The sequence below is a fragment of the Cryptomeria japonica genome, chromosome 10, assembly GCF_030272615.1.
Source record: "Cryptomeria japonica chromosome 10, Sugi_1.0, whole genome shotgun sequence".
Classification (NCBI taxonomy): domain Eukaryota; kingdom Viridiplantae; phylum Streptophyta; class Pinopsida; order Cupressales; family Cupressaceae; genus Cryptomeria; species Cryptomeria japonica.
The window spans coordinates 635,640,231-635,656,075 of NC_081414.1; the positions used below are offsets into that span (position 1 = coordinate 635,640,231).

The 15,845-nt window shown below is 34.4% G+C and overlaps 1 protein-coding gene across 1 annotated transcript in view; it reads left to right on the forward strand.

Moving 5' to 3' along the window:
* The first annotated feature begins 6,904 nt into the window (after nt 1–6,904).
* The window catches only part of LOC131073406 (transcription factor MYB8), a 67,148-nt gene continuing 58,207 nt past the window's right edge, over nt 6,905–15,845 (forward strand). The window contains exons 1-3 of the mRNA XM_058009853.1: nt 6,905–7,019; nt 7,119–7,248; nt 7,335–7,537. Of these exons, the coding sequence (XP_057865836.1) occupies nt 7,450–7,537 (88 nt within the window). The 5' untranslated portion in view covers nt 6,905–7,019; nt 7,119–7,248; nt 7,335–7,449. The remainder of the gene's footprint in view (nt 7,020–7,118; nt 7,249–7,334; nt 7,538–15,845) is intronic.

The following is a 15,845-nucleotide window of genomic DNA, read 5'->3' on the forward strand; positions in this document are numbered from 1 at the left end:
ATGGAGTTACTCACATGTTCCCATAGTCAAGCTTTTTGTCGCACTTGTATGCGTGATATTTCAATTATATATCATTTCTTCTTTATTTTCTTGCCTTGACTTGTAAGTAATGAAACCTACTTGGGTATGACAATTACAGTGGGGCTGAAGTAGAATATTGGATTTTTCACTAGCCACATGACCAACTAGGTATCTGTAATGACTTATAGCTATTGATTAATGTATGAGATATATATAGATTGATAGATTTTGGGTAACAATACTCAATGGTGAAATCTCTACTCAACCATGGATAAAGATCAATCACAAGGTGACGTTAGAGATGAATGACCAAAGTCCTCCTAGAAACTTCATGTACCAGTATCTAGAAAATGAGACCATCTTTGCTCCTTTTAGTGTAGATAGGTGAATGACTCAGACAATTGCCTTGTTTTATTGATGCAACTATATGAGAAAGTAATAATGATATGCAGATATATGTTGTGCAATGGTGATAAGAAAGAAACTAGGATGCACTCTGAAATGGAGATATGTGATGCAATGGAATAAAGAAATATGTGAATGTAGTATTGAAAATTTAAATGAACCCATCCCTTAGATGTAATATATTTTAAGGTGGATGTTTTTATTGGGTCGGTATGAATTTTGTGTAAATAGTTCATGGTTCTATGTTTGAAGAGTTGGATAAACCAATCTTTTTCAATAGGATACAAGGACTCAGCTGGGTGTATTCCATGTACAGTTTTTTCTATAGCCTCATTATTTTCAAACCAATCCAGCTATGGTAGACCTTCTTGTCCCCAGTCATTCAAGTGTGGGTGTATGAGGCAAATAGATTTTAGCTTTGAAGTTGTGACATGAGCGGGTGCTATGCCTATTTTTATTGATGCACTTGAAAAGGATGGTGAAACAAACTAGATGTTGATCTCATTAGCTGGTGTTATGCTTGATTCGGTAACTTCATTGGCATTTGATGATGGTGCACATACAATTGTTGGCAAGTTGTTTTTTGCAGTATGATTTGGATTGGTGATTTCATTGATAAGGGGTTCATGAACAACTTGTGTAGAGGCATTGGGATCATGAGGAAGACTAGGAGAAATGGTAGGCTCACTTGGTGAGAAGAATTCTCGTGAGGGACATGGAGGATTATGACATGAAGATGAAGGGAAAGAGGGATCTTGATAAGGATCTGGGGAAACAATGGGATCTTGTTTAGGACATGAAGGTGAAGGGATGCTTTGATATTGACTTGGAAAGGGATTATTAGGAAGGATGGAAGAGATGTCCTGAACTTGCTTAGGAGGAGGATGTTGGATGGGACTTGGAAGGATACTTTGTTCTTGAGATTAAAGGGTATCATTATGAGTGGAATAGAAAATAATGAGGGGATCATCATAAGATTCTTGATAGGTGGGATCTTGATAAAAAAATTGGGTAGGATGGAAGGGTTTGTTCTTGATCTTGAGTTGTTTCATGATTGATTTATTCTAATTTTGGATTATAATTTTGACATGGGGAAGGAGTTTGGATATGCATGGGAGATTTTTGGAAGGTTTCAACACTTTGTCCTGATGAGAAAAGACAATTTGAAGTGGGTTCTCTTGGAAATGGAATATATGATGGCAATGGATCTTGAATTTTTGAAGCATGGAAAGGACTACCATCATGACTTGGATTAAATTGGATTTGTATTATGGATAGCCCTTGGGAAATTGTGTTATTAGATAGAGATGGTGTGGACTACTCTTGTGTAACTTCAAGGGATGATGAAATGGTGGATATATATGATTGATTTGGATTTTGGTTGAAAGAGGTTTGATTTTGGTTGAAAGAGGTTTGGTTTGGGTTGAAAGAGTTTTGGTTTTGGTTGAAAGAGGTTTGGTTTGGGTTGAAAGAGTTTTGGTTTTGGTTGAAAGGAGTTTGAATGTTGGGTTGATGTGATTGGTATGTTTGATATGTTGGGTTGATATAAGGTTGACATGACTCTAATTTGGGTTGATGTGATTGGTATGTTTGATATGTTGGGTTGATATAAGGTTGACATGACTCTAATTTGGGTTGAACTGAGGTAGGAATGATTTTGATAAAGAATGAAGGTTGGCATGTTTGAATGGTCTCACAAATAGAAGAAGGTTGGCTTGATAATGATTCCCTCATGGTTATCACTTCTCTCATCATTTTTTCTAACCAACCCCTATGGTTGTTAGGACTAGTCATGTCTATCATTCGTTGTTGCAAAGTCTTGATCTATTGAGCTAAGGTTTCTATGGATGGCGATGGAATAGAATGGAAGGGATGAATCCTTCATCTTCCCTAAGAAATGTATAATGCTCATCCATGATGTTTTCTTGATTGATTTGGACCTAATATTGCAACATGTAATATGCTTTCTTCATTTCTTGAATATTGCAATGTCTAATTTCGATTTTGATGTTGATATTGATGTTGATGTTGTTACTTGGAGCTGTCTTTGAGTTTTGAGATTCTTGTTGATGTTTTTGACAAAACTTGGTTGAGATTCCACTCTATTTTTGATATTTTCTGAAATGTTTGAACTTGGTGAAATGTAGCAAAGGACGCAACAGACACATAAAAAATAATAATAACATAGAAAGAATAGTTGGAGTCTTTTTCAAAACCCCATTTTGTTTTCATTATAATTGGTCAATTGATTGCACAACAAGAAGACTCTCTTAAGGTCAAAAGGTCACAAATATTACCACGACCCACATCTTGATACTCCGTCAACTCAAACAAACCTGTCACACCCTAAGGTGTGCCCATTTTTTTGCCTTTGTCCGAAAATTAAACCAAAGAGGATCGCTCCTTAATTGGCTCTTTATCCAGGGAGATATATGATAAGTTTCTTGGGGGTGGATTCTTCCCCAACCTTGCACTATGATAGTATAAGTGTCTGGTTACTAACTCGATTTGGCCTCTAAATCCTAAGGTTTTTAATCAGGCTTCCATTCGGGTGGGCATAGATCCGACAAATTTAATCATCACTATGCCATTCCAGCACCTGTTGCTTACAATTTTCATTGCAAACACATTTATTTTATAGTGGTTTAGAATACTTGGCGTTAGCCATTACCACTTTAGGTCATTCCCCTCGCACCGACCTTATGGGCTTCTTGGGAGGGTAGGCCTGCTAAACATTTTATCCTATTGTTGAAATTGAAAGAAAGCATAAAAGAGGTGGGTCTAGATTTTTTATCACCCAAAAGAGGGGAGAGCATATACCTATCACCTCACAAACATGCAAAACAATGTTGTTTTTAACCCCAATTGCAAAATTGTCCAGTCTAAATGGGTATGTTGCTCCATGAAAAAATGGTGTTTATTTTATCCCTCATAGCAATTGTGAAAAAGAAAACAGAGTGTTTGTGGTTTATTTTAAATGCACCAAAATGAAAGTTTCTAAGCTACCCCTACAAGAAAACTCAAAAAATTTAGTTGACACATGGTGGGCTCTCCAACCTAATTTTCTTCCTTCGATTACAAAAAATTGCTTCAGTGTTTTTCAATGATCTGTTATAAAACAGGACACTAAAAGACCAGAATCTAAGAGAAATGAAAGAATAGAGAGGTTTTTTTGTTTTTTTTGAACTTGCTAAAAATTGTAACTTGCTAAAATTGGTAACTTTCCAGAAATGAATGTTACAAGCTAGGGTTGTCGTTGCACCAAAAGATCGACCTGTCAATGCCCGATACAACCACTAGACTTATAGAATCCACATAAGGCTATTAAACCATGTCGCGAAGACTTGTAGAATCCATAGGAGGCTATTAAACCATGTCGTGAATCCCTGCGAGGGACACTGGCCCACTACCAAAAACAAAAACTTTCTAGAAATGGAAACCTGCCAAAAAAGAAAACCTGCCAAAAATGAAAAATTTCCAAAAATGGCAACTTTCCAGAAATGGAAACTTGCCAAAAAATGCATGGAGAACTCTTGTGATCTCCAAAAATGAAGGAATGAGCTCTATTTATAGAGAAGATGGGAAAATGAAGGGTTGAGACTGAATTGATTGAGGAAGGGTTAGGATTGCTTGATGAAGTGTTGATCCTCAATCCATGTACCCCCCTTCAAGCCAATCTTACTAACAAGTGTCAACATGGGAAGGCTTGAGAGAAGAGGGGGACAAAGCATTAAATGCTTGAAGATATATGAAGGTTACCATGGATGATTAAGTATGGTTATGTTAATTGATAAATCTTTTACCCAAGGATTAAAGGAATGTGCAAGGGTTAAAGGGGTAAATTGGTCAAAGCCTTTAAGGCTTGAGGGGACTTGAGGGTTACCATGGATGGTTAGGTTAAGGGATAAGCCTTTAAGAAAGGGCTGGAGGAATGTGCAAGGGTTCAAGGTGGGTAAGATTAGTCAAAAATCCATGTGGGTTTTCTTGTGGAAGGGAGAAGGCCTTGAATGCTTTGTCAGAGCCTTAGATATCTTGAGAAGTGACTCTTCACTAATCCCTTGGTTTAGGAATGTGCAAACACTTAGAGGGTTATTAGGCTAATAATAGGGGTTTAGATGTGATTAGAAGGAGGAATTAACTTGCAACTTTTTTTTCTAGAAAGTGCAAGTGGGTGAGGAATTTAGAAATTTAAATAAATATTTATTTATTTAAATGTTAGAGATGGGATTTAAATAAATGTTAATTCTTTTAAATGTGAGAGGGGGGTTGATTAAACAAATATGCTTCATTTATTGAATTAATTGTCAGAATATGGTTAAGTGAATTAAATCAAATTGAATAATTTATTTAATTAATAGAAGAACATAGGTAGGGTGAAATAATTAAATATTACTTTAATTAATTTCCGGAAAAGGAGAAATGATTAATTAAATGTGAAATTAATTAATAGTTGGATGAATGATAATTAAACAAATATAAAATTCATTCAATTAAGTGGACAAAATGAGATGTCTACACAAGGTTTAGTCATTGCTTGAGTATTGCACTGCTTTTGTTTCTTCTTTCCACTATGCTCCAACAAAAGTTGTATGTTCTTTGGATTGAATGATTGGTTTGTATGTATTTGCTTCATTTTTGTCCCAATTTTTCCATTAGATTAAGTACGTGAAGTGACTTTACTACACTAAGAGGTTAACTTTTAGGAATATGAGATGTTCTATTGCAATTTGTAATCAGTTTTGGTAGTCATAAATGATAGAATAAATTAAGGAATTTGACATGAGAACTCACTTTATAAAATGAAACATTTACAAAACTTTTATTGTATTTTTGTTTATATGACACTTTTTCAAAAAAACTAAGAATTTAGAATTTAGAATTTAAAATATTATAGAATGTCATAATTGTAATAAACAATACTTTCTTAAATCATTTAAAATTGAATATTTATTTTACTTTCATATTTTGAGGTTATAACACTCGCTAACATGGACTAAGCATAAAAATACAAATATATGGAAATGAATCAAAAAGCTAATATCGAGTGCCATTTCATAGAAGTATTAAAAGTCCCTAAAAACTCAAAAGTAAAGTTGATAATGTGTATAGTTAATTAAAGATTTGACAATATGTGTATGGATATTGTCAGGGTGTCAAAAGTCTTCAGAATGGACATGTCTACGGCCAACGGTTCACCGACCAGTCGCTATCACTGGTCGAAAATTCTAATCAGTCATTTTCGGACCAGCAAATTTTTGACGCGTGACCTCCATGCAAAGCTTTACCACGAAAATTGCGGGCACTATTCGAAATTGCCGGTGGATGTTGATTGTTAAATGATTAATTCAAAAACGTCAAGTTCAACACCTGTTTGAAATAAACAAAAGAAATTTATTTAAAAGCAATTTTTAAATATGTTTTTATCTAATATAAAATCATTTCTTATAAATATGAATGGTTTATTAAATAATGTTTACCACGAGATTTTCTTGAAAATCATTCGTTCAAATACGGCTTCAATTCAAATATACTTAACTAATAAAATTCTTCTAAACATTCAACAAATATTAAGAAATTGTCCATGTTTCAATGACCGTTCACCCAACTTCCTAATTTCTAACTTTAAAGAAATGAAAAAAATGAAAACTCATTAAGAAATTTCACATGTACCAATAGCCACCTACTTGTACTCTTTTGTAGATTTTAATTGGAAGAGTTGTGCAATGTTATTCGTACCTATAGCGCATGATCACTAGGACATTTGTGCGTAAGTATCGATAACAACAATTATTAGAAGAAAATGTATTTGTCGTTATATAGGAATTTGTATTAGATTATTTGTGCAAATTTTTGAGGTAGTTGTAGTGCAAGGTTATTGGGGCATCTTTAACTAGGTATCAAGCGACACTTTGAAATGACCACTTTTTGACTCTTATGTGCATAATGGATTCTGTAGTGTTTGTCATTATTCTTACTACCCAAAAACTAGAACAATAGCTTTAAACAGTTAAATCACATACAAAAACAATTAAAAAATAATCAAAATCCTATATATCATTTAAAATTTATGAATGCACAAAATTAGCTATAACCTTCCCCTATATAGAATGTATTTGTAAAATATCATAATTTATGACATCTAATAAATTGACTGGGCATAAGAATGGGAAGTTCTATTTCGATTTGATGAGCAAGCTGAGTCCACGTACGAGAGCTTAGCAGGTCCCATCAATACCTAAAAACCTAGCACAACAAGACTTAATAGCTTGTTTATATCCCTTTTTTTACAATAAAAATCAAATTTCGCTCCTCTTTGCACGCGAGCCGCATTGTCATGGCGGCGCTATCTATCATATGACCAATTATTGCAGGCTAAGTTTGACCTCTTCACAAAACGACAAAGATCACGTTTGACTTTGTGCTCATTTTTGTCATTAAAAGGAGAGAGTGGGGGCGCCGTTGGAATCCAGCACAAATCAATGGGCCGACCTCCCAAAGATGTGCTCATTTTTCTCCTGACGAAGATCAATTACTTATTGATTTTATCCACAGAAATGGCCATAGTAATTGGCTTGCGCTCCCTAAGAAAGCAGGTTCAAAAATATTCTATCATCTGCTTTCCACTCCTCATGAATTCTTTTCTTTTGCACAACTTTCTAAGATTGTTGATCGTTTTTTATAATTGATTACAGGGCTTCTTAGATGCGGGAAAAGCTGTCGTCTGCGGTGGAATAATTACCTTAGACCAGACATCAAACGGGGGAATTTTAGTTGAGAGGAGAAGCGAGCAATCATTAAACTTCAGGAAATTTTCGGCAACAGGTTTGTTCATTGTCCTTTCTTACTTCCACCATAATATCCCTAAGCCCTGTTATAAGCTACTACTGATAAAGTCTATTGTGTTGCAGGTGGTCTGCCATTCCCTCACGCTTGCCTGGAAGAACAGATAATATGAGATAAAGAACGTGTGGAGAACTCAGTTGCAGAAGAATCTTCTAGAAATGGCAGTCGATCCAGTGTCAAATGCAGCACCAGCGCGTTTTACTTCACACAATAACTCCAAGTACACTCATGTTTCAATGGAGCCAATTCATTTATTCAAGGAGGACAGGTTTGCAGACAATTCAGTTCTATCACAATTTTTTTTTTCGGTTTAATTAACATTTAAGTAAAAAGATTATTGTGTAAAGTTTTCTAAACTTGTTAATAGAAAGAAGTTAAAATGTCTTGTCTATCTAAGCTTATCTAAGTTTTTGTTTTTACCCATAGAAGAATTCATTTGGAGAACCAACAAAATCCATATTTTTCATCATTTAGAAATAAAAAAACCAAAAATTGCTAATTAAAAGAAATTAGTATTATTAAAAATTTCTCGTGTTGAACCAAAAGATAGACTCCATAAATTGGGTAATATTGACCTTAAACATTCCTATAATGCTAGTGATGTTCATGTCTTGTTATTAATTAGGATAATTATAAGTAAGTTGTTATGTCATTGTAATAATGATAATTTGTAATTAATTAATTATTGCTTATAATGTATTATTTAAATATTAAGTAGTTAAAGTTATGGATGTTTTTGATTAAGGTAAAAACAAGTTTTGAAGGTGCCCCAAAACCCTTTACAAGCAGAACTTAAACAGCAAAACGACAAGAAACAAAAGAGGACATGCCAACGAAAAACCAACAGAAAACCAAAGAAAACTGGAAAAAGCCCCACAAAGCCAGCAGACCATCCAGAGTCCAGAAGAAACTAGTTGATTTTTTCCATAGCTTTTGCCAGAGTGTTGCTAATTTCGTGCAGCTCTTTGATGTTATCCCTAAGATTAGGGAGATTCTTTGCAGGAGCAGCCACAACTTTCTTGACACTGGCCCTGGTCCTCTTCGCAGTGCCGCCCACCGGAGTAGCATCACCGCTACCAGTCTGGATGGTCTCTTCATCCAAGTCAAGATCCACAACCGGTTTTGAAGTGTCACAGACCTTAGCGAAATCCTCCAGGTTTTTAATGACAGCAGAAAGGAAAATCGGGATAACGCCCATAAGATTTTTCATCGCTTCCTTCCCATCTTCTAGCGTTTTGACCTTATCCTCCATATTCTGCTTCCAGTTTAGCTGCTTTTTGTTTTCATCCTCCCTCTTCTCATCCATGTTTTTCCCCTTTTTATCCAGGTTCTTCAGGTGCTGGTAGGTCCATCTGTCGAAGTCCATTCTCGCCTCAAAAAGTTTCTTGAGGCTATCCAAGATTAGCCCTTTACCTGCACTTTCCTTATCCTCACTAACCCTGTCCTTAGTCTGGTCCTTCTCAGAATCTTTGTTCGTTCCCCTCTCGGAGTTCACATCTGTCTCCTCATTATCCTTGAAATCCACTTCTTCCATTTGATGGCTGTTGTCCTTACCAAGGCAGTCACTGAGGATAGGGCTTTCATGACCAGGCTCATTACCACCACTTTCTTCCTCATTACCTAGCTCTTCATCTATCTAGTTGTCTTCACCATTGGAGTCGTCCGTCTCCATACTGCTGCTTTCCTTTTCAATTTCCTCTGTTTCCAACTCAGAGGCACTTTTCCTTTTTTTGCTAGAGGATGCCTTCTCCTTGTTGGAGTCTCCTTCTTCCATCTTTCTCTTACCCGGAGAGGCCAAAATCCTCTTATTTTCCAGCAGGGCGAGGTTTTTGCAATGCTCATAAATGAGAAGCAAAAGCCCGTAGTTAAGTTAATAAGATATGAATTTGAATTAATTTAATTTTTTTAATTAATAAAAAATATTTTAGTCTAATCGAATTGCATTTTAAGTTTTTATTTAATTATGTTTTCTTAATAAAATTGAGTTACGTGTCCATGGACCACAAAAGGTATTAAGGATAATATTATTGTAATATATTGTTTAACAAATCCACACTAATAATAGAATATCTTAGCTTGATATTAGTAATAAAAGGAACCATAGCTTAATTAATAATGATTATTCAAAACACTTGGCGACCAATTTTCAATCTCAAACCTATAACCATGCTATAATAGATACTTAAGAACCATATTAGAAGTGAAATTAGATAGGCCCACATCAATTAAAAAAAATATTACATTTCTTCTTTTAAAGCGTGAAATATGAATCATCTAGAGAGGATTCCTAATATTTCGAATATAACAAGCACAAATCCTCGAAAACCTTGCTTTTTAAAACATCAATAATTTCCTTGACACCTTCATTTCTTTTGGCCTATACATTCACCCTAGTGTAAATAATCTAAATTGTTATCATAAAACATCTTTTCCTAGTATGCAATGTTTTCAATTCATTCATGAAATAATAATGATACGCATAGTGGAAAACAAAGACATACATCTCAACAATTGCTTAATGTCAAATAAATTCTTCCTTTATATAGATTTTCTTGAGTCCAATATGAGAGATTTCATTGCCTTGAGAATACCAACAATCAATTCCCCATCTATTTATTTTATTATACTACAAATTCATAGTGGCCAAATGTGAATGTTATAATTTGTAAGTTCCTATTCAATATAGCCTATGATATCCTTTGCCACCTTAATTTTTCAATCCTATTACTACTAAATTCTTCTGTCACTACATTATTTGTATGGACAATCTCATCATTCCATTTCCTTTCTCTAGGAATTGATATTGAAACCATCCTCCTGCTTTGAATTCTATAGAAAAATTATCTTTGTAAAAATTCAAAAAAACTAGTGAGAGCCTTGAGCTCTATAACACATTGCATAGATATTTAGTGAATACAACTATCAAACATCATAACAATATGCTTCACACACATCAACCATTTACACTTAGTTTTAGATACCTAAATTTATCCATACTTGAGCACACTTTGCTATATCCCATTCTAGCCAATTAAATAAATATTTATTATTTATTTAATTAATCTAATGCCTTTACCCTTCACCCTTAATTAAATAAATTTATATTAAATTAGCTAACTCTAAAACTTATCCCCAATAACACTCCAACTAGATTAACCAATTAATATCTATTTAATTAATTACTTTGGGCTAATTAACCTCTATTACCATTTTCTATAATATTTAATTCCACCTCAACTTGAATCCTTATCCATTAAATTTTAGCCATCGAACCCATATAAATGGATCAAGATCTAAAATTTCCATCATGTGACAAGTTTCCCTACCCTCATCTTGCTCACACATGTGTGAGCACGCATAGGTCACCTCATAGACACCCTATCTCTTATACTCACTTTTCTAAGCTACCTTGCCTCTTACATATGTAATATACACACTTATTTCAAGAGCTTACCCATGTGTATTCACACATGTGAGGACACCTAGCTCTTACACATCCATTCTCCTTGTCACACTTGTCACAAGGATAATCCGTCAATCAATGCCATCACTCTTAATTAGTCCTAGATAACCATTAATAATTGAATCTTATCCATTGATTCTTCCCAACAAAATCTATAAATTGAGTCCTTTTCTCTAATTTTGATCATCTATATTCTTCCTAACTACATATTGTCTCTTGTTCTTATAGTCAAGAGATTTGGGCCCATTTTTTTGATATATGGGGTATTAGTTGGTGTTTCCCTGTTAATCTGCTAGATTGCTGGTTGCAATGGTCATGCCCTTCGGATAATCCGGCTCTCAAGTTTCTCTGGAGTCTTATGCTTCCTCATGTGGCCTGGGGTATTTGGAAGGAAAGAAATAATCTCATTTTCAGAGACAAAGATTCTTCGGTTGTTGTGGCTTCTCGTCGTATTCAATCCTCTATCAAGGAAAATTTAATTGCGTGTTGTCCATCCCAACAACATGATTCGGCTATCAAGCCTCCTAAATTGGATTGGGACATCATCAACAGATGGCACATTGACTAGGATATCTCTAGACCCACTGTTAAAATGAAATACACTAGATCTAACATTATTTGGATAACTCCTCTAAGGGGGTGGATCAAGATTAATGTTGATGGGGCGGCCAAAGATAATCCTGGGCCGAAAGGATGTGGGGGAGTTGTGTGTGATCACAATGGTAGGCTTGTCTCAGCAGTGACACTCCCACTGGGCACCCAGACAAACCATTTTGCTGAGGCTAATGCAACTTATATTGGGCTTAGAATGGAAAGTCATGGAGTATTTAAGAAGGTATGGTTGGAAAGTGACTCGCTAAATATAATAAATTGTTTGAATAAAAAATCTCCTCCTAGCTGGATGATTAACCATTTAATGCAGGAGTGCTTTGAAATGATAAAAAAAATTGAGAATATTAAAATAACACATGTTATGAGGGAGGGTAATAGGCTAGTTGACCACGTGGCTAATCTAGGGGTGACTATAAATGATGAAAAGTGGTGGCAGGAAGGGGATTCCTTTCCATTCCAGTTATGTGAGTTGGCAAGGAAGGACACCAAAAATCTTTCATCACTTGACAATTAATGATGACAGATCACATGTGTTATGCTTTTCATAGAGAAGATCAAAGGCGAGTTTCCATATTGTTCCTATGGCTTTGCTTGTTTAGCGTTAGCTTGAAGTCTAGTTTTGGTGTTAGCTGAAAAAATTACAGAAATAGTACCATAATGGGTGGAGACAAAAACAGATTGAAGCCATCCTCATGCGAGCTCTGGGAGATAAATGAGGAGGTCTAGAGGGAGATTAAGGATGGGGGTATGGAGCCCTATGTTTGAAAACTTCATGGACAGGATCACCATCTCATAGACTTATTTGTGTCTAGCTGGGATAATAGGGTGTTGCGTGTGTATGGGGGAGAGTTCAAAATCAATGAACTATTCATTGCCGAGATTATTGAGCTCAACATGGAGAGCAAAAAACATTTTAGGGAAAAGAAGAATTCGAAAAAAGCCCTCTCTATTTACTACGATAAATAGAGTGAAAGGAGCAAGGTAAGAAGAACCTAGACGATGGCTACAACCAGTTGGACCTTTAGAATCTCTGGACGGACATGGCAGAGTTCATCATGAGGTACACTACCCTCGACGGGCGCTTTGCTAGTATTTTATGTTACCATTTCACTATTTTGAATCATTTTAGACATGACAAGATAAGTTTTATTCCATTTTACTTGTTATCGTCCCTGGAGTTATCTATTAGAAAGAATGCTAAGAATGAGGATAACCTGATTCTTCATGAGGGTTTAATACTCTTAATCACGGAGTATGCGAAGGCCCATGAGGTCAAACCTTCCCCCTCTCTGAAAAACCCTAAGTCTTTAGCCAACCAGGAGGTGAATGATGTGTCAGATATAGAGTTTGATGACACACAGGGTGGGAAAGCTATGGATTGGAATGATGTTCAGGTGTTGGATGATTAAGAATATAAACCCTCAGAGGATGAGGGTCGCTTGAAAAATAACACCCTTGGTACTAGTAGAAGCAGAAAAAGCCCTCTAAGATGGGTTTCTAAGAAGAAAACCCCTATTTTGCAGACCCACATTGTGGGACCACAAAATCTAAAAAAAAAAAAGTTTGGTAAGGTGGTGATTCATGGCAAGGAGGATAATAAAATAAATCTTGACATTCCTATCAATGTGGAACCCAACGAGAACAAAGATAATGAAAAGGATGTTGATTTTCTTATGGGGAAATCATTGATGTATCAAGAAAAGTGTTTCCGATGGTTCTTTGGGGAAATCAATATTCTGAAACAGGGGATTAAAAATCTCATAGCCACATTCACTAAGATTCCTACACTAGATAAGACCGAGGAACTCTTGAAGCTTTCCCAGCAAATTGTGAAAGACGTCGAGATTATGAAGACTAAGCATGAGGTGAAAATTGATAGGATGGAAAAAGAGATTCAAAAATTGAAGAGCAAACTAAAGGGTTTGGTGGAGATTAGTAAGGAAGCCATGCACAACAACATTGAGGGCCTTAAAAGAGTCAATGAGGAAATTGCCTTGCAGAAGGAGCAAATGGCTAGAGCTGAAACATCCACAGATAGCAACTTGACTAGGATGAACCAGGAGGTGTAGGCGTCCATGAGACCGTGTACCAGGACCAGGAGCAAACATCAGGTGACCAGTAGCTTGAGGTTTATTAAGGAAGAAATTCAATAGATAAATGAAAAAGCTATCCAGAAAAATCTTGAGCTTATGAAATCTCTTTCTTAGTCTTTTGTTGTTGCGTCCTATTTCAGGTCTAATTTTTGTGGTTTTCTGTTATGGGGTGTTCCCCTATTTTTGTAGCTAGTTACTGACTAGTTAGACTCTATTTTCTATGTTTTATTTTGTGCTAGATTTGGGTTTTAGTTCCCTATAAAATCCATTTATCTTAATCAAATACTACATATTGTCTCATTTTTTATCGAATTTATCCTCATCCTAACAACATTTTGTTGGTCTGAGTGACCACATTCCTTCAAACTACACTACATCAAAAGGAGTAAATCAAGCGGAGAAGGGTGCCACTACTTTAGCTCAATCCATGATATGAGAACTTGGGCCTATTATATTACTCCTTACTATGTGACAATAGTAGTTTACCTTTCTAGGGGTTCATTGTCATTCATGGTGGTATGATTTCATGTGTAATCATACTTGGATAGCAACATTATATCTTAATTTTTCATCTCTATACTAGGGGCAAGAGTAGTTTTCAAACCTTCATTCTTCTTAAGGATCCACTTTCCCTTTGTTGATTTATATCTTTTATAATTGAATATCCTTAATGCATAGACCTGTTTGTTTTTCATGAGGATTTTCCCCTAGATTGGGGGTGTGTATCCTTGATTAGAACATACCCCTTTCTTGAATATATATATGTATATATGTATATCGTGTAATAGCAAAGACATATACATATATACATATATATATTCAAGAAAGGGGTATGTTCTAATCAAGGATACATATCTATGTAAAGATATACATGTACATGATGTATATGTACATATATATGTGTATGTGTATGTGTATGTGTATGTATATGTATGTATATGTGTGTATATATATGTGTATATATGTGTGTGTGTGTGTGTGTGTGTGTGTGTATACATATATATATGTACATATACATACATATATATATACATACATACATATATATATATATATATATATATATATATATATATATATATATATATGTACATATACATACATATATATACATATATGTATGTATATGTATATACATATATATTTATATTTATATATATGTGTGTGTATACACACACACAGATATATATATATATATATATATATATATATATATATATATATATATATATACATATACATATACATATACATATACATATACATATATGATCTTTTTTACCATTTGTTTGGTTGAATATATCATCTTTATTAGAGATCTCCTTACTATTTGGATGTATATGTCTATTCCCCTCCCCTTGATAGTTATGTATCTTTCATAAGGATCCTTTACACTTGTTGTAAGATATCTCCTTACAACTATCCCTTCCTTGATATTCTTCCTAGCTTAGAATGCATGTATGTTTGTAAAGATATCTCCTTAGTATGGAAGGTGTTTATGTTGGTGTAACTGTGCAATGTTTATTCTATTACATTGATAGTTAGCGGTTACTGAAAACGTTAACCAATTTGCAATCTCATATATGTATACACACCTAGCTACATGGAATAAGATCAATCAAAATTTTTATCATTCTACATTTTCATTTGGTATCAGAGCCACTAAAGTGTAGAATTTTGCAGCTATCCCTGCAAAATAAAATAGATCTAGCAAAAAAGAAAGAAGCAAAACTTGCAAACAAATTAAAGAAGAAAATCAAAACTAAATTAATGCAATTCAATCATCTTCATTACAAATCTGTATGATTATAAATGATATATAGATCACAGGAGCATAAATTATGCATGAGATGCATGAAGTTAATGAAGATGTAGATCAGTTAAACTAAAATAATGAGTTAGATTGAGTTTAAAAATCTTTAGTTAGCTTACATTCACAATGCATATGCAACACCTGTTCTCCGTAAATCACGAGCAGAACATAAAGCTTACTGTGTGCTAACACTCCCCCTTTAGTCTAACTAAGGAGAGATATGGGTCTAGGCAACAAAGCCTGATCATAAACCCAATTACAAAGAAGAAAGGGGAAAACCCAATTGAGAAAAACTCCTAACCATTGTAGACTCCTAAAATTGTCCTGTCTAATTAAATAAATAATTTTTATTTATTCAATTATTTTAAACCTAATTCTTCTATTACTTAAATAAATCTTTATTTATTTAATTAATTCATTTATCCTCTTCTAGCCTTATTTCTCATTTAAATAAATACATTTATTTATTTAAATAGTCCTTTTTTCTAAATTAAATAAATATCTTATTTATTTAATTGATCACACTTCTTCTATTAATTAAATAAATCTTTATTTATTTAATTAATTCATTAGCCTTTTCTACCCATGACACATG